Source organism: Canis lupus, chromosome 14 (genome assembly GCF_011100685.1).
Source record: "Canis lupus familiaris isolate Mischka breed German Shepherd chromosome 14, alternate assembly UU_Cfam_GSD_1.0, whole genome shotgun sequence".
Taxonomy (NCBI): Eukaryota; Metazoa; Chordata; class Mammalia; order Carnivora; family Canidae; genus Canis; species Canis lupus.
In genome coordinates, this window is record NC_049235.1 from 20,035,441 (window position 1) to 20,060,482 (window position 25,042).

Here is a 25,042-nt window from a genome sequence, read left to right on the forward strand (position 1 = left end):
TATCAGAAGAGGGAACTGGCATACAAGGGTCAGACTCTTCTAGTTTTGTGTGCGAATTACATCTCAATAAAGCTGTTATTTTCACAATAAAATGAAAGTGCAGCATAAAAATTCAAAACCATGTCAGTGCAAGTATGAACTCACACCCTGAGTTCATACTTGCAGAAAAGAGGCATTTGGGTTCAGTCTACTCTTTCAACCATGTGTTATTTTCTGCAAATGTCCCTAATGCTTTGGAATAAAATCTAAACAATTTTTCCTGATATACGAGGCCTTTACATGGTCTGGTTTTTTACCTCCTTGGTAACTATCACTTCTGGATCCCTGTTCTCTAAATCCACATGAAGTAGGTTATTGAATCCACTAGGCTTTCTCCTACCTCAGGGCTTCTGCCCAAGCTGACTGACCCCTCTACCTAGAACTCCTCCTTGGTTATTTTTTGAGCAGGTTAATTTGTACTCATAGTCTAAACTCAGATCAGGCTTCACGTCTTCTATGAACCCTTTCCAGGCATGGACCTGAAGCAAAGGAGGAACACTCTCTGTGACTACCTCAATGGGGATATGTATAAGACTGTTTTTTAATTATCTGATTACTGCTTGGTCCCTAATAGACTGTGAGCACAGATATTTTTTTTTAATCGCTAGAGCACAAAGGTTAGTATACTATTCCCCAATAAAAGTACTTAATAAGTCAATCTATGTGTAGCACGTAGGATAGATTTTAGACATATAGTTACATTGATTTCATATATTGGTTTATTTTTATACTTATAAAAATGGACTTAGATGGGCTTCCAATTTTTACATTATTAAAGGCTCTTTTGAGAAGTTCCTATCATATTATCATATATCACCATCATTCCAAAAGAGTATTTGTGAGAAAATGAGTGGGAAATGTCAGAGAAGGTGACAGAACATGAGAGACTCCTAACTCTGGGAAACAAATAAGAGGTAGTGTAAGGGTAGGTGGGTGGGGGGTTGGGCGACTGGGTGACAGGCACTGAGGGGGCACCTGACGGGATGAGCACTGGGTGTTATGCTATATGTTGGCAAATTGAACTCCAATTAAAAAAATACAAAAAAAAAAAAAAAACCAAAACAAAACAAAAGAGAGTATTTGCACCAAAAATGTAGGAGGCACGTTATTAAGAATAAAGGACAATCTTATAAATCACCAAACATGGGGACAAATTCAACAGAACACTACGGACGGGCCCAGGATCATGACCTTGCATCAGAGCAGTATTTGGCAGCCACTGACTCACATTCTCTTCCTCAAGTGTAATTTCTCACAGACGCCTTTATAAGGCAGAAAGCAAACAATTAATTAGAGGGAACACTTTGTGAGACTGTCTAACGAATAAACTAAGATTCTCTGTTGCTGATTGAGGCTAGATCCACATGCTTTGGTAACCAGAGGAAATAGTGGGAGGTTTGACAATCTCTTTATGAAAAGTGAGTATATTCCTTAATCCTCACACCCTATCATTCCCTTCATAGATGCCATTTACACCACATCACTTACCCCGGGTTGGCAGCTCTGCCATGCCTAGAGTGAAATATGAAACTGCTCCTCTTTCCACTAGCTTCATCCCAGGCTAAATGCATCCACAAGTCCTTAGCCTCTGGCACAGTATTAGGAGCAAAAGCAGCACAGAGGCCACACCCAGAGAGAGCACAGTTGCCCGGGGTTATGGGTCTGGCAAAGGAAAGAAAATCTTTGCAGGAGGCTCAGGCTTCCTTTGCAGCAGCTTATTTACTTTGAAGTAAATCTTTATAATTGTTTTCTGTTAGATTTAGGAGAAGTCTGAAAGCTGTCAGTGAGTCTGAAGAGGTGAACAAATGTGCATCAGGAGGGATGAGGGGCTGGGATGCTGCAGAGTAGGTTCCTGATGATTGGCATTGAACAGTGCTTTGGACTGTGGAAGGGCCATGGATTAACTCTGATGGTCTACTACCGAGAGCTTCTCTTAGTCATCCGCTCTGTATTTATCTACATACATACATCAAGTAGGGAAAAATCTGCTTTTAGCAGATTGTGCCCACCATGAGTAAAATAGGAAATAATTTCATGGAGGTTTTACTCTTTTTTTTTTTTTTTTTTTTAATCACAGACTGGGACTTTTGTTACTGTGGAATAAGCAGAACACTTTTGTCAGGTGCTTAGTTAATATGGTGGGAGTGCATGACTATATTTTTAGGGAAAATCTTAGAAAAGAAAGGGGTGGAATTCCTTTGCTGTGTCTGACCCTAGGTTGTTTTTTGTTATTTTGGCTTTTTTTTCTTTTTACTTTTCTTTAATATTTCCTTTTAAAAAGGGATTCCTAGCTATTATTTTTCAAAAGAAAGTACAGAGGCAGAAAGTTTATTAACTAAATTAAGTGTTAGGACCAAATCAACAAAAAGAAAAGTATGGTACAAAAGTCAAGCACAGGATTTTATTTCTAAGTTTAAGGCAACACGTAAAAAAAAAATTATTTTTGTTACTATGGCATTAGATAACAACTAAAGAAAGTATGCAAAATCATTCCCAGGGACAATTCTTTCTTCTGGAATTATACTCAAGTATGCCCTTGTTCCATTGGTTCTCATATAGGACACTGGAGCAGTGGAGTTGGAATTGGTTACAATTTATAGAAATGCTATTTTAAAAGACTTATCATACGAATACTTTGTAAAGGTTATGGCTTAACATTAAATTAAAACTCATGGAAAGCATTTCAAGTTGGGAAGGGATCTGAGACAACAGGGTCCAAATAAATGCCATGGGACTGACTCTCTCAAATAGCTGACAGTACATGCCACCCTCTAGCAGGTGCTGGGGGATCAGCTAATGACTGAATTCTCTAACAAGTACTTGTAGGACAAAAATTCTGTTCTTAATTTAGAGTCACATGCTCAGGCCCAGCCCTAGCCTCAAAGATTCAGACTCTCTAGGGGGACGCAGAAGCCAGGAACCTATCTGTCTGTCCATCCACCCAATTTTTTTAACTGCTGTGCATGGAGTCCAGTGTGGGCTTGAATCACTACCCTGAGATCAAGACCTGAGCTGAGATGAATGGTCAGATGCTTAACCGACTGAGCCACCCAGGCGCCCCCTCTGTATTTTTTTTATTAAAACTCAACTGGCAATTCTTAGCCAAGACATGGTTGGAAAGCACTGTTTCAGGTCAGAGTCTGCTTTAGAGAGTTGTTTAGTTCAATTTAGTTGTTTCTAAAAGGACCTCTGGGGGTAGAGCCTATATTACTGATGAGGGAAGAGTGAGCCCAGAAGAAAGCCCAGCTAGGGAAAACTCTACCAGGGCCTGGTGTTTGAGTTGCTTCCTCCACCATCTTTTGGTCATTGTTTTATCACTGTAGAACATATTACTTTAAGAAACTACTGAAAAGACTTTATGCTTGGAGAATGTTTTCAGGGGAGACCCCCCGTTCATCTTTTTCCATGGTTCTTCTTTAATTACCCAGTGGGAAAGAGAATCATGAAACTCTCAAGTAAAAAAATGTAAGCTCTAAAATTATGGTTTCATATAGAAAACCAACCAACAGATAGACCGGTGATAAAGCAACTATTTTTTCTCAAGGCACTTCTATGTGTGCTTGACTGACTTCAAAACCCATTACTGTAACATACAAGCTACAATTTAATTCTGAAATTTGTAAGTTGGACTTCACAGCTCACTGCTTATCCCTTAACCCCCTTCTGCCTACGCTCATACTTCATCTATGTCTATTTGTGATCTCTTCCCTTATTTCTAACAAAGTTCTCCTTTAAAACTGCCCTTAAGTATAATTCTTATTAATCCGGGTACTCTAGTTAATTCTAGATAGCATCTATATAAAAATGTTATCATGTACATGGATAAAGGAGGAATTCGAAAGGGATATGCTATATAAACTGTGATTTATTCCATTATCTCATACGTTTATAGAATGGGTTTTTTTTTAAGGCAGATCTGCTTCAACCTATAGGTTAAAAATTAAAGATCAAAGCGTGATTCGACATTCAATCCTCTCAATTCACCCAGGCATAAAAAGTGTCTCTTAAATTCTACAAGGGTGTAAGTCACACTTTGTAAGGCAAGAGAGTGGGCAAATCCCTCTCAATTGCACTGTCTCATTTAGACGCTACATCAAGTCTGAGGGAAGAAAGAGTACAATCCCCCTTGGAGCAAATGAGGAAATCGAGGCAAAAGAGAGTGCAGTATTTGCCTGATGTCACCCAGCTGATGAGTGACAAGGCCAGGCTTTAGAAATAGGTTTCAAATCCACTCTGGCCATCCGTCACCGACACATGGTGGAAAGAATGTTAAAGGCGAAGAAATAGTTTCCTAGAATAAAGTTACAGCAATCTGAGTGTCCTGCAGCTGATAACTGGAGCATCAATTTTTCTTTGAAATGCAGGGCTCTAAATAATCAGCCTCTCTATGGAAGGTACAAGAGACTTAGTGCTGTAATTTATGATGGTGATCCTGATCTAAAATTAGAATTCACAGGACCTGGAACATCAGATATAAAGAACCAGTAACGTAACCTCTTTGTCAATATAGAAAATTGCTAGTGTTTTCATATCTTTACAACACCTACTTCTTATTTAAAAAAATGCAATAGGCCATCTTCCAACTATAATACATTTGATAAGATCACCATATTTAAAAATGCATATTTAAGGCAACGAGATAAAGGTCTGCTTACCCCTCCTTCATGTCATTAATGGGAAGAGGAACCCTGCCGCCCCTGTCTAGGGCCGATGTGATGTTTATGGCATTCAGACGCTCTGGCTGCCACACATTTTTCACTGCCCCAAGAAAGTCTCCAAGAACCTCGCTGGCCAACATTTCTTCTACATTCATATTTTTAATGAAGAATTCTGCTTGATATGGTAACGGGAAGTCTAATTTTGGTGAAAAAGGATATGCATATCATTAATGAAGAAGTCTTTTGAAAGAGAAACAAAAGAACAATTCAATATTGTTTATTTCTGTCATAATCCTGGCTTTGGGGAACACTACTAATATTGACTTTAAAGGCTTTCTGTATAATGGAGGAAATATCTAAACACATAACTTACATTGGACACAGAATTTTACCTACAATGTAATTAACCAAGGGATAGCAGAGCCATTTATAATTATAGGATTTGGCCAAAAAAGAAAAAAAAAAAAAAAACCTGCTAAATCCACTTCCAATTTGCCAGTGACCTGTCAGTCTCTTCGTCTACCAAGGTACCCGGTAGAAGAAGCATTTCCAGAACCCTACATAGGTAGGAGTAATATTTTGTATTTATAGTGTTTTAAAATTGACAGATCTTTTTCACATACATTCTCTTATTTAATCACTATGCCCCTAGGTAGTGCTATGCCCATTTGAACATAGAAGTAAGAGCAACACCTTTTCCAAATAGAGAAGACATTACAAAATATCCGTAATTGCTTATGAGTTGTTTATGTATAATTTGAAATACCATATTTTTAATATGTGGTATTACTGATCTCTTCAGAGTATGTTAAAATATTACTACTACTAAATATTGATTATATTTTTAAAAAATCTGAAATCATAGGAATTTTACTCTTTTGATAACTTCATAATTAAATATTCTAGAGAATTATATTTTAAATTTCCCACAAAATTCCAGATCTCACATTGTTAGAGATTTAGCTTTTTTCCTCTTCAATAACTCATCAAATTTCCCTCCAAAAAATTTTAATATTAGAATTTATTTTAAAGTAACCAATACAACTCAGACTCTCAGTATAACTAAGTAGAATAGACATAAATAGAATTTACAGTTGACCCTTGAGCAACACGATTTTGATCTATGTGGGCCCACTTACATGTGGATTTGTTTTTTTTTAGTTCAGTACTGCAAATGTATCTTAGGATTTTCTTTCTTTCTTTTTTTTTTTTAGATTTTATTTATTCATGAGAGACACATAGAGAGAGGCAGAGACACAGAGACACAGGCAGAGGGAGAAGCAGGCTTCATGCAGGGAGCCCAACGCGGGACTCGATCCCGGGTCTCCAGGATCATGCCCTGCGCCGAAGGTGGCGCTAAACAGCTGAGCCACCTGGGCTGCCTTACGATTTTAATAATATTTTCTTTTCTTTAGCTCACTTTATTGTAAGAATACAGTATATAACACATATACAAAATATGTATTAATCGACTCATTTATGTTATCATTGGTAAGATTTCTGGTCAACAGTAAGCTATTAGTAGTTAAGTTTTTTGGGAGCCAAAAGTTATATATATATATATATATATATATATTTTCAACTGCTCAAGGGTCAGCATCCCAAACCCCTATATTGTTCAAAGATCAACTGTATTTCAGTTTCTCAAATGTTACTCTTGAACTTAAAAAATCATTCCCTACGTTCTGATTGTTCTATTAAGATAAAGAATAGCTTTTATTTGTTTAATCAAATTTCTATAATAATAAAAGATACCTTGTTTGGAATACTTACTATCCCTTACCAAGCTAAAGGGATTGTGGTGAATTATCCCATTTAACACTTAAAACCAAAGGGTGAGTAGGTACTTGCCCTGTGTATTCAGAGGGGGAAAACTGATCTTTAGAGGAACTCAGGATTTTACCATCTTTGAATTTGCCTCAGATGATTTTTTTTATCCTAATAGAAGCTGTGTATAAAGTGCTCAGTGGAGCTGCCAGCCTAGAATAAGAACTTCTAAAATAGTAAACTTAAGCAATTACTATAAATAATATGAAAAATTAAGCAATTACTATAAATAATATGAATAAGTTGTGTACTGAAATTCTTCCTTTAAGAGGAAAAGAAATTGTTTCTGACTATACACACATTTAAAGCCCTCAGCAGTAATTATACTTCATTTATCCTCTGATTTATTTCATTAAAACTCATATATCTGTAAAGTATTATACTGTTATTCAACAATTAAGTAAAAACTAAAAATTACACAATAAGTAACTGAAATCTTGATGAACTCATTTCTTATGAAGGTTCTTTAATACTAAAGGACACTTGATGCCAGAGGTGAAGTCAGGGAAGATGTTCAGGCTTTAGAATTTTCTACAGTGTGGTATCTCTTCCTAAAGATTGAGTTTTTCATGGCTCTAATCACAGAAGGTTCTTCATTCATCTTCTACACTGCCATTTATTCTGCATGTGATTTTGTTAGATTTGTTTGATGTATAGCTCATCTGCAGTCTTCTAAAATATGATATATTTATTCTATTTTATGTAGATAAGTTTCCTGTTTCATGCAGATACATTTCCTGTTTTATATAGCTAAACAGTAGCTTAATCATGCCACATTTTTCTCCATACTGAAAAACAGCCATGCATAAATATGCCATGAAGAACAGTTTCTTGGCAATAAATAATATTTACAAATAATACCAAATATAGTTATGAGTGTGCTAGAAGTCTATCATCCATTAATTTCACCAGTGTTTTTATAACCACTTTTCTAAAAAAGCATGCAAAACATTTTTCTTGTTTTCAGTGCTCCTTTTTGGAGAACTGTTACTTGGTTTTTCCTAATCCATGTGACCCTGCTTCGTGGCTCCTTTCTGAGACCCGCTGCCGCCACACCCTTAGAGGCTCTGGGCCATGCAGCTGCCTGCTGTCTACAGAGCCAAGCGCTACTGCCAGACCTACCAAAGATGAGTCATAGGAGCTTTCTAACTTTGGGGAAATCCCATGCCTGCTATATTTGGACATCACAGAGGCCAAGGGAACAGTAGGCCAACAGATTGGTGGCAGGCCTCTGAGACACGAAACCCAATTTAGAGAATCACTCTATGTACTCTCCTTGAGCTCCATGCTCTGTGATTCTACATGACTAATTTCCCATTAGGTCTCTCAGAGCAGGAGACAGTTGGGCAGGGAGTCAGACTGAGCATGATTATCCTGATATGCAACTTTTGCTATTTCTTTTCCTAATCTTATCTGGGAGAAATGGCACATGTGTAGGCAGGCCCTGCTCAAAGATGTCCATCCTAGTGTCCATATTTATGCTGTCTAGACCAGCAAGGATAAATGCATGCTCTCTGGTTCGCTGGTTTTCATATGTAAAAGGCAGCAGGGCAGCTCTGCCTGAAATAAAAATGGAGGCTTCCAAAACCTGTCCAGTGTTCCTACCTCACCAACACATCTTCAAAATCCCTGATTTAGATAAATAGCCCGTAAAGCCAACTTTCAATCCTATAGATGTCTAATAGTCTTCCATTAGTATCTGCTTGAACATTGGTGCCTGTGCATCAAACACCTATTAGGATGTCAGTATATTCTGTATCTACCAGTACTGAGACCAGACTTGAGGCTGTCTCTCAGTCTGTAAGGACTCCTGTACCTAAGAATGGGGAGCCCCCCTGAGGGCATTATGGTAAGGTTAGTGGTCCAAGCACAGTATAATGTAACCATACTACTACACTGATGAATTCCTGAGGAGAAAGGGAATTTTGTGATTATTCTGATCATTAATGGCATTCCAATTTTACAGGAATAACTTTAGACTGGGTGCAAGCATCCAGTAACAATTGAAGTTGGGAATAAAAGTCTTCCTGTTCCAAGCAGGAATACCTATCTAAAGACCACGGGAAGGAGAAAAGGACAGGGAATCTTCTGCCCAGGCCCACAGAACTAGCATTTGGACTTGCTTTCCATATATGAAAGTCACTTTAAATTTTAAACTAGCACATTGGTTGTCTGCATCTGATACTGCCGAAACCGGGGGAAAAAACTTATGTAAAGGGATTCAAATCTCTATGCAATCTCCCAATTTATGTTCTGCAGTATCAATTCTATATAAATTACTTCCTTCCATAAAATATAAAGGCAATTTTTTAACTCAACCTTTACTGAATTACCATGAATTCCAAATTAGTAGGTCCTAAAAAATGCTTTGCATTTGCTCATTTAATTGTACTCACAAATAGAACTATAAATTCCCTATTTAGGACACATAATTGTTTTAATAATTTTGGGATAAAAATACTGTGTCCGTTCTTCTTCTGTTACCCTCATAATGATATCTAGTATAGAGGGGGGTATCCCATGATACATAAATGTTAACTACAAAGTTTTTAGCAGTATGTACTTTTCCCAATAAAACTCCAAAATAAGACAGAATATTTGAAATAACAATTATTGGAATATTCCCCTATCCCTAACCTTCCAAATCCTTGAGAATCACTTACAATTTGAGTATATGTAAGTCCAAATTACTCTAGACTCTAGAAATGAATAATTAGCTATTTAGGAAGGAGACTGTGACCCAAATTCCAGTTTATTTCCATCAACAACTCTGCCTTCACATGTGATCAGTTTTAAAGTAAAATAATAAAACTAGCTACTAATTACTGATCCTGTATCCTACACTCAGCCCTGTGTTAAGCACATTTCAATTCTTAACTCATGGACTCCTTCCTTACCCCAGACTTGGGAGAGAAATGCTAGTCTTGGTCTCATTTTATAGATGATGAAACCAAGGCTTGCAGAGATAAGTGGCCTATGTGCTTGGGTCTCTATTCTGAGCTTTTCAGCACCATCACCCATCATGATATTTTATAACCAATTAAAGGTTGTTTAGCTTTCTTTTCTATACTTTACCATTTTGTTAGTTATATTAGGTATGTGGTCCCTGAAAATCCTTGACTATATTTTGCATAGATACATAAACCATAATGAAATACTTTTGTATATAAGAAAAGAATCAGCAACATATCTTCCATACGTACCTTCTGCTGACATTATATTAATTACCAAATTATGCCTTGCAGTCTCAAAGGTACGCCTATTGTAGGCAGTTATCTATTAGAAAAAGAAAATCATATTAAAGAAGTGAAATGTTATTTGGGAAACAAAATTCATTAAGGACAAAATGAAAACAAATTGTCGTTCTTTCCATTTTCATTATTTATGTACTTACAAAATGTGCCTTCTCCGGGCAAGAACAACTCAGAGCTTTTAGCAATGTTATGGGAAAATAAATAATTAGGCAAGTCTATTTAACATGCTAAAACAAAAAGTTAAAATCAGAAAGGCCCTTTTACAGAAGACCGTTAAGTGCTAGCAGCAATGCAGATGCATCATTAGTAAATGGATTAACCATTAGAAATTACTTACCACTGCCATTCTAAGATTTCAAAAAACCCCACAAAAACAATATATTTTTGTACTTTTAAATGGAGCTTGAGGATTACACTAAAAAGTACACTTAAAAAAAAAGCACATCTTTTGTGTTGCTTGTATTCAGTACTAAACTGCACACCAACCAGTCAAAATATGCATGAATAACCTCTTAGAAATCATATCTCACGATGGGAGTAGAGCAGTAAGGATCATAGTCTATAAGGCTCATGGCACATGCCCAAAAACACATATCAATCCCTTTGTAGAGTCAAATATTAGTAAACATTTGCAGAGCCAAAGAACTTACATCAAAGTCAACTCAGAATCAGCCACTGCAAACAACAAACAAAGCAAAGGCCAACAACAGGCTATGGCTTCAAAAATTAAGGAATAATTAACTTTATAACAGATATTAAATCACTCAGACAGGTCTACAGTACCTTAAAAACAACAAATGATTGTGTAATAGTCTTAGCATCCCAGCACTAGCCTCCTGGTAGTGACTGCAGCTGGAGTGGGCAGCGAGATAAAAGAGAGCAGGACCACACTGACTCAAACTAAAAATAATAATTGTGCCTATGTAAAAATAAATACCAAGGATTTTTACAGCATCGTATATGAGCTTGAAATGAAAGAAATCACACTTATCAGAAATAGTATTTGAGAGCGAAAGAAAACACCAGAATTTTGGAATACCTAAGTCCAACCCTTTAAATATTTCAAAGTACATATTCTGAAAAGCATATTACTGCACAAAGTTAAAAAGATTTCTCTGTCCCCAATCTGTCGAATTTCTGTTGGATTTAATGACTTCCTTGTTGCTATCTGTTGGGACACATAATCAACGAGGTTCATGCAGGACACTAAAATTAAGACTAGTCATTAAAATAAATTAGGAACTATTGTTCACAAAGAAGTAACTGAAAAGATGCAAAAAAGACTTGAGAATCTTCATGATTTCAAAGGTTTGCCCTGCAAAAAACTTAATCATATTTTCACTGGAAAGAAAAAAGTATTAATTTTCTACTATTTGTTAGAATATCTCACAGCTAAAACTCAGAAATATTAGACATTTTCAAGTCAGTGACAAGATTTTTATGGCTAGCCTTCTCATAATTATCACAAATTTCATTACTATAAATTTCATAAATTCTAATATTTTTTAAAGTCACAGGGTACCAAAAAGAGTGAAGTAGGTTTCATAAATGAGAAGAGAATTTTATTATCTGAATTTATATTTAATGTTTAATTTTAACAGCTACAACAGAACACAGTCCTTCTATCACTTCTAAGGAGATATTTAAATACAGTAACATTCTCAATTCTATTTTACTTATGAGAATGCAAGACCCTTTACAGCAGAGAGGTATCACGTGTGTATACTTTTTTGATCCCCTATTTCTAGAAAAGTGGCTGATCTATTTTAGATGCTTAATAAATATCTGCTAAATAAATTAATCTGTGGGTTTATATGATTAAATATGAGTTGAAAATATGCAAAACTCTGACTATATTAATAGAATATTTTTACATACTGTAAATGTTACTATATATCAATAAAGAAGTTATTTAAAGATAAATCACTACTTGTGTTAAATGAAAAGTGTGCCAAATTTTCACCGTTACCTTTTTAGCATATTATTTGACATATTCATAACATTATGTTAGTAGTATGGTATCAGAACATAATGAACCTGAGAATCTTAGCTTGACACACGTATTTCTCTCCTATCCCTCTCTCCAACCAGAAGTAGCCATTTTGAATTTTATCATCCCTTTTATTTTAAATATAGTTTTATTATAAATGCATGTATGCTTAAAATATGTTGTTTAGTTTGCCTGTTTTTGAGCTCTATAAAAATGTTTAACTCCATGTAGCCTTTTGGGATTTGTTTTTTTTTATTCAACATTATGCTTAAAGCATTTATCTATGTTGCTGAGCAAGCTAATGTTCATTGTTGCTGTAAACATTCGGTGATACTGTAAAAGAGTGGTAGGGTGGCAGATGGTACTTCACTTGTGGTGAGTATAGCATAACTAGAGAGTTGTCAAATCACTGTGTTGTTCACCTGAAACTATGCAACATTGTGTGTCAAGTCTACTAAATATTTTTTGTAATTCATTATGTGAAAACTCCAAAATTTATTTATGTATTCTGCTGATGAACTTTTGTATATATTCTCTTCCTGATATACTTGTGGGTCTCCATTGCTCTGTGGATTTCCAGTGTTTTGCTATACAAACATCGTTCAATAAGCATGATTATCCATGCCTCCAGTGGACATTTGCAAGTGTTTCTTTTGGGTAAATGCCTAGAAGTGGGACTGCTGGATCATAGGGTAGTGGCACTCAGCTATGTGAAATATTCAATACTGTCTTCCAAAGGACTTATCCAATCCCCATATCCATCCTCAATGACTTTTACCAAGAGTAAACTTCTCGTTGTGGTCTTAATCTGAACATTTTTCAATACTGATGAGAGTAAGTTTTTTTTTTTTTTTTTTTTTACCTAATTGTCATTTATATCTTCTCTTTAGTAAGATGTCTGTTCATGTCTTATTTCTTATTTTCATGTCTTATTATAGGAGTCCTCTCTTATATTTTAGATACATATCAATAGTCAGCTATATATTTTTAAAATACCTTCTACGAGTTTGTGGGTTGTCTATTTTTTAATGGTTTATTTTGACAAGTTTAGGTGACAAGTTTAGTGTAGTAAAATTTCTCAATCTTTTCTTAAGTAAAAAATATGTAGGAAAAGCTTCCCTACTCCAAACTCAGAAAAATATTCTTCAACATTTTCGTATAATAGTTTAATATTTTGCTTTTCACATTTAAATCCTTAAACTATCTAGACTTGAGTTTTATATTTCCTATGAAGTAAGAATCTAATTTTGTGTTTGCCATATGGCTAACCAATTCTCTGAGCACCATTCAATAGACATCCTTTTCCCCGATCATTTGCGGCACCATCTCTTCTGACATATATCATTGTTCCAGATGGATCTGTTTCTGGGTTCTCTATTCTATTAATTGGTTAATTTGTCTATCTCTGTATCTATACATCTTTGTGAAATTACTATAGGCTTATAATAAATTTTGATGTCTGGAAAGGAAAGAAACCTTTCCCTCTTCTTTTTCTTCTTTAGGAGTATCTTGATTGTTCTTGCCATTTACCATCTTTTTTTTTTTTTTTTCCATTTACCATCTTCACAGATTTTAGAACTAGTTGACACTGGTTTCATGAAAAAACCAACTGTAATTTTTACTGGAATTGCATTGAAGCTATAGATCAATTGGGGGAAAGTGATGGCTTCATGAATTCAAGTATTCCTATCCCTGAATGGACTACCTTTCCATTTATATAATCTTAGTATTAAGTTTTATAACTTTCTCCATACAAACTTTGCATACCTTCTGATAGATCTATTCTAAGTACCTTATAAATTTTGTTGTTACTAAAAATGGTATCTTTTTAAAACATTTATTTTCTCAATACTTATTTTTCATGTATAGAAATAAAACCAAGTTTTTCATATTGATCCTATAGCTTACTGCTAGGCTTTCCTAAAATTTTAATAGTCTAAAGACTCTTTATAGCATTGACAATTCTATTTCTTCCCTTAAATACTTACAGATTATGTTTTTTTTTTCTTTACTGCACTAGCTAAGATTTCTAATATATTCTGTAATAGATGGGGTAGAAGGTTCATTCCTTTTTTGTTCTTCAATTTTTTTAAAGATTTTATTTATTTATTCATGACAGACACACACAGAGAGAGGCAGAGACATAGGCAGAGGAAGAAGCAGGCTCCATGCAAGAAGCCCAATATGGGACTCGATCCTGGGACTCCGGGATCACACCCTGAGCCAAAGGCAGACATTCAACCGCTCAGCCACAGGCGTCCCTGTTCTTCAATTTAAACAGAATTCCTCTAATGTTTTGCCAGTTAAAAAATAACATTTGCGGGCACCCCCGGTGGCGCAGAAGTTTAGCGCCGCCTGCAGCCCGGGGTCTGATCCTGGAGACCCAGGATCGAGTCCCGCGTCAGGCTCCCTGCATGGAGCCTGCTTCTCCCTCTGCCTGTGTCTCTGCCTCTCAGTCTCTCTCTCTCTGAATAAATAAATTAAAAAAAAAACACTTATTTAAAAAAATGACATTTGCTATTATTTTGGGTAAATAACCTGTATAACTTTACTGAATAGTTTTTAAAATTATTTTGATAAGACAAAATAACCTTCTTTCTTATATGTATACATATTTCTATATCTATGTAGATATACATATCTATATATTCTATTTCTATATCTATATATTTCCATATCTTTTATCTACATTGTCTTAGAAAGCAGATTATTGATAGAAATCATTGAAAAGTAATGTTAATAACTTAACTTAAACTTCAATTCAAAAGAAAAAACACCTTCTCTTGACCAACACTGGAAGCTCATATAAAAGTCTATGGCTGATTAAAACTTTGGAGAAAAATTCAAAGCATGTAACCCCCTCAGAGTTTATACCACATAGAAAATATACCACTCAGGACCTATATAAGCTCCTGGAAATTCCATTAGTAGTTCCTATGCTGTTGTCCTGGTCACTACTACTAAACTTTGTGGAATTGATGAGTTAAATTAGAGTCTAAAATCTAGAATCCTGTAGGAATCAGGATAAAACCATAATAGGACTGTCCTGCCATTAATCGCCATCATAATTCTGATTTTGTTGGGTATAATGGACTGGGAAACACTTCTAGATTTTATATCCATTTATTTTTTTAAAACGTATTCATTCCCATTAAAGTTTCAATGTCAGTATTGTCATTGCTATTGTTTTAATTTCTAATACCTTTCAGGTATGATGTTAGATACTGCCGAAAATCTGATGAATTCGAATACCACCTATGTCTTTCAGAATAAAAGCTAAACCTATCAGCATGGCTTATGGAGCCCTCAAAGATCTACCCCTACCAACCTCAACACCTCTGTTTCCATCATTTGCCCTCTGGGTTATGTCCTGCCTTCTAGCCCCAATTAGAGTTCTCTAACATCATGTGTTTTGGGTTTTTTTAATACCTCCAAGATTCTAATGTGGTATTTCTTCTAAGATAGCCTTCCTTCTACTTGTGAAGTGAATTCCTATTTACCTTTTACAACTCTGTATTAACAGTACCTTCTGATTAGAATCGTTATGATGATTTGACTAACAATGGATTTCCATTCCAGTGCTTCAATGCCAATGCCTGGACCAGAAGACACAACAGGACTCACCTCTTATTCATTTTTCTACCACAAGCAGTTATCATAATACTTAGCACATGATAGGGGCTCATCAGGTATCTGTTTAAAGACTATATTTCAATGAACATGAAAATTTGAAATTAATATATAAAGCAAAAAAGTGTTTCCAGTTTATATTTATTTTCTTAAATAGAATTCATACTAATCTACTTCTTTTAAATGTCTTTTAATTTTTTTACACTAACTTAGACTGCTCCTTTTTATATATAAAAACAGAAATAAAGACCTTTGTAAATGAGCAAAAAGGAATGGTTCATTTCCAAATGCTATCTAATGTGTTTCTATGTATAAAATACTGAAAACCACTGTCATAAATTTTAATTTCAACATTTGAAACTCAAAATACAAAAAAAAACTCATAATACAACTTTGTTATAATTAAATTACCTCAATTATTGTTGGTTTCCCCACATTTTCAGCTGTTGGAGACCCATATAGGACTCCATCGCTATACGGTGTCCTTTGGATATATCGAAGCCATCCAGGTCGGTCTGGGTAACCCATTAAATTTGTGTTAAATGTTATAGGATCATTACTAATCTCACCTAGATAAGAAGCACAGAATTAAGATATAAAACAGTTATTTTCACACATGTTGCTTTCATAATTTCAATCAAAATATTTCTAAAATCTTTTTCTTACATTTGTAGCAAACTAAATACACACCAAAAAAAAAAAAATCCATCTGGTAATTTAGATTAGAGCCTCAAGTAAAGAAAAAAAATCTTTTTGGTTGTTTAGTTTGCCTAGAAATCTCATGCAACGAAGAAAGCAGTCATATAATGTCTTTGGAGATTTTGTTTTCTTTCCTTTTCTTTGATCACAGAGGAGTGTGAAAGTTCTGCCAATGAGACAACTATCTTTCAGGAAAATCCCTTAATGGTGCTGATGTATTCATTCTCTTGAGAAGCCTTTCATAAAACTCTGGACACTCTTGAACTAGTCTCAAAGAATATCTCAAAATTTTAAGTGTCATCAAAACAAAAATAATGTAATTTTAAAATCTTGGAGAATGAGTTGCTAAAGATGTTATAAATCCAAAAGAAATGTAACTAAGAAACAATAATAACAGCATCATTTGTTAGGATGTGCCTGGCCTTTACAGGCACAATTTAACCTGATTTTCAAACACACCTATAAAGTGGTACTACTATTAGCCCTAATTTTACTGATAGGATATGTAATTTTCCTTTTTAAGCAACTTCTCAAATGGTGAAATTAGAATTTAATTTCAGCTGGATTCCAGAAACTATGCTTTTAATTACATATTTTCTTCCCAAATGTTGGAGCTACTGTTCAAAAGATTCAGCTATACAGTTCTGCAAACACAGAATGCCACACAAAAGAACATTTTTTAAATAACTGATGAAAAGATTACTTTTTTCTTAATGTTGGTGAGAACATGGTTAACTATTTTCTATGACTGTTTTTAGGTATGTTATTCATCATATCATCTACAAAAATAATATTTATATTAATTTTAATGCTATAATTTTAAGAAATTTTTTGTTACTTAAGAGTTGTAATAACATATTTTTTCTGGCTATTCTTTCTATATCTTCATTAATTTGATGGCATTGGTGACAGTCCAACACAAGATAATTTAAACCAATAGTGAATTAAATAAAGCATCATAATTGGTATTATTTTGAAGGAAAAATTAATCTCCATTATATTATTAAGAAGTTATATAAAATTATCTCATAATATAAAAGCTTTCTTGATAATTCTTGTTTAATACCGTATTTCATTCTCTTCTACAACGTATGTTTGGTCTTCCAAAAATCAATGTACTATGTAAGAATCTAAGTCTTAATACAGAAAATCATAATTGTACAGCTATAATTATTTCTATGCAAACAGAGGTAGGTCATTTGTCAAAAGCACAAAACTCAACACTGAAAACTGGAAATAAAGGTTTTTTAAAAATTTGAAAATGAACTATTTCTTTCTGTAATTAAATTTTTAATCTTAAAATGGGAACTATCCTACAACAACCAATTTATCACATATACAGACCATTTCAAATAATGTTAATAATATTTGATCATATATCATCTAAATTATGCACACTAAACAAAAAGAAAAATTTAGTAAGTTAATCACTTTTTTTCCACTGAGAACATACCAGGCTTGGGGTAAGGTGGAAATTCCCCCTTAAAATACTCTCTTTCCAAAACATGAACAAAGAGGACACCTGCAGACGGGTATACATTCCGATCAGAATGCACCTTCGAGAAAATAGTGTACACTGAAAACAAAGAGGGAAGATAAGAGATAGAAAAATAATGAGATATACTTTCAATAATTCACTTACACTGTAAAGAAAGGTTTCACTTTTTTATAAATTTCTGGGAAAACTGAAGCAACATGCACAATGTTGTTAAGAAGTTTGTTTTAAAGGGAAATTATTTCAAGACAAAACACAGAACAACTCTTTCAATGTGTGTGTTTAGAGACTTTCAAATATTATGTCAACGAAATTAGGCACATTTAATAATTTAAATTGTTATTAAATAATGAAGACATTCATAATATTTTTTCAGTAATTTCTTTTTATGGAAATAATTGCCAACAAAATATATCATGAGAACTGACCAAGTGCATAATTACTACAGTTTATCTTTTTTCCTTCTTTCAAAGCAAAGTATAAAGAGTAATTTTTAAATGCTAAGAATCTAAACTGTATTAACTATTTGCTAGACATAGCATATCATACTATATAATATCATCAGTATATGTAAGGTTACTTTCATATATACTTATAAAGTGCACTGGATACTTTCTCTGTATTATTTCTTGTATCTCTCCCCTTGTATCTCTTCTTTATTCCATTTTACTTGATCTTGACATTTAATAATTCACACAATATAATCTCTTCTGCTATGCTATATCCTAAAAAATACCAAAAAAATCACATAATAAAATTCAGTGCAAATAATTTCTTTAAATGAAATAGGGGAAGATTTCATGATTACTTATGATATGTAAGTATGTATTTATATATTCATAAATACATTAAAATGGCTAAATTGGTTTGGTTAGTTCCCACCTATTGTTTTTCTTGTGATATCATCATCTCCACCAACACATTATTGCCATTAAATCTGTCACCTCTACAATCTCCTTCAGTTTTCTATCTTCCTGATTGGTTAGCATGGCTGCAATTTTTAAACATATAAATCCTATCAGGCCAGTTCTTTTTTTCTTAGTCACTGATGGATCTGTAAATGTAGTAACTAACCTTGAGAACCTCAAGGTTGCTCACTCTAGACTCACAACTAAAAGCCCTAGATACAAGATCATTGACAGTAAAATTTTCAGCATAAAAATAGGAACTCCCACAAAATGTTTCTTTATCTGTGAAAACTTGTCCCTGCAGTTCTGTGGATGGCTGCCAAATTTGGAGAACTGAACTAAAATATTTGGCTTGTACCTTCACGTATCCATAGCTTTGCTACTAAAAACACAACTTCAAAGGCTATGGAACAGACGGAATGAAGCTCAAGTTACGTTTAAACTAGGTATGTAAAGGTAACTCCTCCTTTCCTGATTTACTTTGCTAGTTTTCTTAAGTAGTCTTGGTATTTAGAGGACCTAGCGTTTTCTCCTCAAGAACAGTTTACTCCATTGAGAATGATATTTGCTGTGGGCTTTTCGGAGATGGCTTTTAAGATGCTGAGGAACGTTCCCTCTATCCCTACACCCTGAAGAGTTTTGATCAGGAATGGATGCTGTATTTTGTCAAATGCTTTCTCTGCATCTATTGAGAGGATCCTATGGTTCTTGTTTTTTTCTCTTGTTGATATGATCTATTACACTGATTGCTTTATGAGTGTTGAACCAGCCTTGCATCCTGGGGATAAATCCCACTTGGTCATGGTGAATAATCTTCTTAATGTACTGTTGGACCCTATTGACTAGTATGTTGTTGAGAATTTTTGCATCTGTGTTCATCAGGGATATTGGTCTGTAAGTCTCCTTCTTGGTGGGGTCTTTGTCTGGTTTTGGAATTAAGGTGATGCTGGCCTCATAGAAAGAGTTTCGAAGTATTCCATCTCTTTCTATCTTTTGGAACAGCTTTAGTAGAATAGGTATTGTTTCTTCTTTAAATGTTTGATAGAATTCCCCTGGGAAGCCATCTGGCCCTGGACTTTTGTGTCTTGAAGAGTAATTTCAAGAGGAAGACATAGACATAGCCAACAAGCACATGAGAAAATGCTCCGCATCACTGGCCATCAGGGAAATACAAATCAAAACCACAATGAGATACCACCTCACACCAGTGAGAATGGGGAAAATTAACAAGGCAGGAAACAATAAATGTTGGAGAGGATGTGGAGAAAGGGAACCCTCTTGCACTGTTGGTGGGAATGTGAACTGGTATAGCCCCTCTGGAAAACTGAGTGGAGGTTCCTCAAAGAGTTAAAAATAGATCTGCCCTACGACCCAGCAATTGCACTGCTGAGGATTTACCCCAAAGATACAGATGCAGTGAAATGCCGGGACACCTGCACCCCAATGTTTATAGCAGCAATGGCCACAATAGCCAAACTGTGGAAGGAGCCTCGGTGTCCATCGAAAGATGAATGGATAAAGAAGATGTGGTATACGTATACAATGGAATATTACTCAGCCATTACAAACGACAAATACCCACCATTTGCTTCGACATGGATGGAACTGGAGGGTATTATGCTGAGTGAAATAAGTCAATAGAAGAAGGACAAACATATATGGTCTCATTAATTTGGGGAATATAAATAATAGTGAAAGAGAATAAAGGGAAAGGAGAGAAAATGAGTGGGAAATATCAGACAGGGTGACAACATGAGAGACACCTAACTCTGGGAAACAACCAAGGGGTGGTGGAAAGGGAGGTGGGTGGAGGGTTGGGGTGACTGGGTGACAGGCACTGAGGGGGGCACTTGACGGGATGCACACTGGGTGATATGCTTTATGTTGGCAAATTGAACTCCAATAAAAAAAATTAAAAATAAAAAAAAGAACAGTTTACTCACCTGTGGAAATGATCCCATTCCAAAAAACAAGAAAGAACAAATCACAGAAAAACAGTGAGGATGAGAATTTGAGCTTTTTCACCCATTGGATTCCACAACATCCCCCAAGTGCTAGGTGCTGTGGAGAATATGAAGATGAAGGAGACCCAGTCCCTGCCTTCCATGAGTTCACCATCTGGCTTGGGAGACTAACGACCACCTAACTACATATGACTTCTGAGGTGTAAACTCCTCTGGCAATATCTGGAAAGATGGCAAGGAGCAATGGAAGCTGGAAAAGATTTATGTAAGAAGTAGAATTTGACATGACTTGTAAAATACTAGCAAGATTCTGAAACTCACAGATGGGGATTTGGGCATTTCAGTGGTGAAAACTTGTGTAAGATACAATTGTGGGTTACTGGGGCAATCTTTCAAGGAAAAAAAATAAGCCAATAGTCCTGGGGTATAATTAAGGTAAAAGGAGAAAAACTGGTAAGCAGAGTCAAATTATGGAGATTTGTGAACCCCTACAGAGAAGTTACTTCATTCCATGTATAGAGGTGTTTAAATTCCAGATCACAACCCTACATTCAAAGTACAGGAGTATTCTGAATAACCTAAAGGAATCTCTCCAGAGTTTAACTAACTTATTCTTTCTAGAGATTAAAACACCTTGAAGTCCAGCACTGAATTTTATTGACCTTTGTTATTTTCTTGGCACCTAGAAAGTGTCTGATGTAGCTGAACAATTTTATCAATGCCTATTGAATGGACGAATACCTTCTAGTTAAAAAGCACCATGGAGGTAAACACAAGTGTTATGTTCATGGACCATATATATATATATATATATGTATATATATACACTTAATATATATATTATATATATAATACTTAGCTTAAATTTCAGTTTTATAATTTGAATTCTCACACGTGTATAGCAGTTTATGAGTTATCATCCTCCATTTACATTATAAACTACCAACAGTATCCCTTAGTTTTTGCTGCTACAAGGTAGTAAAAGCTAGCTTCTACAACCAAAAGAAAGGTTGTTCATATTAAACAGTATTGAAATGATTCTGTTTTCTACATAGCCCTTGGCAAGGCCTGAAGTAGAACCATTACAGGGTACCTGCCACTGCCTATCACCTCACTTCAAGGACTAATATAGAACATCTCAGTTTCTGCTTTCACGAAAAACATTTCTGTGATCTACAGAGCCAAACCACAATCTACCATGGCCCTCATGGGTTTTAGGATGACATCCACATTTCTTTATTCACATGTACTCAGTTGCCTTTTTGCAATCTGCTGAACTGCATACTTGCTGGTCAGTTACCTTGGCAACTCCACAGTAAAGCCTGCTTCACTATAAGTATAGTATGCCATTCACTTTGAGAAAAACATGATATGGATGTATGGCACAATCATCTGGAAATGGAAAATGACTAAGCCACTATGTTTTGTTTGTGAAAATAATACTTCCTTTTTGTAGCATCAGTTTAAATTATGGGCACCCACACATTTTAGAGAAGTGCCCTTTACCTTTACCTTCCCCATTTGTTACTTGCAAAACAAATCGCTCTTCAACAGAGGCTATTTGGGCAGTACTTAGACCTAGCTTCCTTTCGGAAACAACAAATGACACAGTATTCAAAGGTACAGGCTCTTGTTCTAAACACGAACTATATAAATAATGCTGATATGTTCTGTACCAACACCAACAACCGCTGTTACTCAGCTAACACATGTTGCGCTCACATGTACCTAAGCGGTAGTCACAAACAGAAAGCCTGAAGCATACTGTCTTCCTTAAATGCAAACCCTGAAAATCAAATTTAAACTCTAAAAATGCACAGTACTAAAATCTAATAATGTCTGAAATATACATGTGTACAGTGTCATGCTAATCAAGCTGAGGTCACAGGGTCTGGTCTCTGTGTATCGCATGGCTTTGCAATTGTCTACGGCTGCAAATCCATTACCTCTGCAAACACATGCCACTGGATACAAATGAAACTGGAAACCAGTGTGCGGCTAAATCCCATGCAAATCCATCACCATTAATGGGAAAAACAATTAAACCAAAAGTCCAACCCACAGGGGGTCATAAACATCTTCAAGCAGTGAGGGTAGCTAGATTTGCAAAGATTAAAAACTGAAGATAGGTAGTCATAAATAACAGATCTTTTTAAGGAAAAATTACATATCTCAGAAGAGCAAAAGAGTATATGGGCAAACGGCCAGGGTAATTATGTCACCCTCCCTAAACGTAGTTCAATGTCCTTCATTACCAAGCTACCAAAAACTTCACAAAACTGTTAACTGTACGTTTTAGTGATAAGGTACAGAAAACTATAGTCCATTTCAACAATTATGTGACAGCAGAGAGCCAAGAATCAAGTAACAGACGGTGATGGCAGTAGCAATAAAGTGGGACCTCATGCTAGCTAAATAGCATCCTGTCTTCCTTTATTAATAGTCCATTTGAAATTTTCTCCCTAAGGGAGCAACATCGTGATGAGCATGTGCATTTGAGTGCTTATTTACAATTACTTAAAAACAAAAGCAAATTTGGATGTATTTAGTAAACATTAAATTTTGAAAGGATTATGGTGGTGCATTGCTAATGAATTTATAGCATATAACTTCACAATTATCAGAATGATTATTTTTAATGGCATATGCACACGCTCAGGCACGTGCAAAGTCCCTTCCCTACAAAAAAGTCCAGAGAACACTCACCAGACTTTTTTCTGCATCACCAAGAACAAGTACATGGATATAGAATAAACTAGCTGCTGAGTGTGAGACCCTGCAAGTCCCAGCTAGATTTAAATCTTAAAGTTGTCTCTCCACCGAACTCTTAGAGAAGAAACTCATAAAGTATTGTCAGTATTACACCTGGGTGGCCTTTGTTAGGTATCTGTTATGTGTCAATCTCTCTCATAGATGCTTTCTCACAAATTAATCCTTCTAAAAGGTCCATTTATATTAACCTTTGCTAATTTTTATGGTTTAATATAGTAAGTTCTCACTTTACCACAAACTGCAAAGAAGGAAACATTTCAGAGAGCTGAGTTTTCTCAAGTACTGAATCAATCCTTTTTCATGATGGTAGAGGATCATCATTTGGCACATCAATTATTGCACTCTGCTCTATTATACAACAACGCCCTTATGGACCGTTTGGTTGCCTTGTCATTTACTGATCACACACCTCTGCTAGCAGGTCCCAGTCTGCTAATGCTTTTTAAGGTTGTGTGTTTTATAGATTTTCTGTTTTCTCATCTGTAGACAACTTGTCAGCTGTCATTTCTCATCGCTATCAGTATGTTTCCTATAGCAGCTTCTCTATCCCTTCTAATTTGCTGCTATTAATCTGCTGCAGGTTTAGAAACCAGACTACCAAATGAGGTGGCGTTGCGTGTTAAAGTAAGAACAAATTTGTTCTGTCTTAACGCACGCAGGGCTCTGCTAAATGTGAAAAACAGGAGCCTGTGTTTGCTGCATCGATTTTGGCCACCTGAAGACCCTTTTGTGGTGTATTTCCTGGTCCTTACTTGATGCGGTATACTTCTGAATAGATGATCTTACTATAATTGGGACACAGCCATTACTTGAGATGGCAGCGTAAACTCCATGTATTAAATGCATTCAGAAATAAATAAGTGTACCATAGAAAGCCTTAATTCAACCCATACATTATGTAAACATGAACTGTCAAATCAAAATGAATGGATTTAACGTGTTGTATAAAATAATTTCTTACATATTTGCTGTGTGGGAAATATACTGCGTAATTTAAACAAAGAGATCTATTGATTAAGTGATCTATTACCCTTAGCCGTAGCTAAATCAGCCTAAGAATATTGTAATGCACTCTAATTAATAAGTAATTTATTAATAAGAAATTAAAATCTATTTCTAAAAGCACTTCAATTTTGTTAATTTGCCTCTCGTGTTCGGAGAGTTTTAAGAGATAAGCTATTCCATGGGAAACATGACAAGTGTGCTTTAACAGAGTACAAATTACTTAAAGAAGAAGATGCATATTTCTCAACTGTTCATTCTACTGCCTTGATAGTTAAGTATTACCCAGAAAAAAATTGGGGGTAATAATGATGAAGATTTTTAAATACATTTAAGATGAAAGATAATACTGAACAGTCATATATCTGGTACAGCTTTGAAAATAAACTTTTGCCTAAGCACCAAGACATTTCAATTCCTCAAAATCCTCTTTACATGTTAATCCTAATGTTAAGAATTGGAATATTATTTTAAAAGAAAGTTACATAAAAACATAATTGCTAAACTTGTTTTACTATATGACCATCTCTGATAATTTAAAAATTATAAGTTCTGCCAGAAAAAAATAAGACTCGTCTTATATTTTATAGCTTTAACAGCTAAAAGCTCTTTCTGAGGCTTGGAGCCCCGGTATACACAGCACTCCGAGAAGCTGCTACAAATTAATCAGAATTGATTATAAGAGATGAATTTCATTTGCTATCTCTACGTTGAGAGAATTCATTTCAGAGTTTTCAGAGTCTAATATATTTATGGTTTCCTTCCCAACCTATTTTCTTTCCCAACCTATTTTTTAACGTGTTA

At 35.1% G+C, this 25,042-nt stretch overlaps 1 protein-coding gene across 8 annotated transcripts in view; it reads right to left on the minus strand.

Annotated features, from left to right (window-relative positions):
• Positions 1-25,042, minus strand: part of SGCE (sarcoglycan epsilon) — a 68,710-nt gene that overhangs the window by 23,116 nt on the left and 20,552 nt on the right. For all 8 annotated transcript variants that reach the window (XM_038556842.1, XM_038556841.1, XM_038556846.1 and 5 more), the window contains 4 exons: positions 17,551-17,673; positions 15,810-15,967; positions 9,728-9,800; positions 4,695-4,893 (listed from right to left, as the gene is read on the minus strand). In XM_038556842.1, the coding sequence (XP_038412770.1) occupies positions 4,695-4,893; positions 9,728-9,800; positions 15,810-15,967; positions 17,551-17,673 (553 nt within the window). The remainder of the gene's footprint in view (positions 1-4,694; positions 4,894-9,727; positions 9,801-15,809; positions 15,968-17,550; positions 17,674-25,042) is intronic.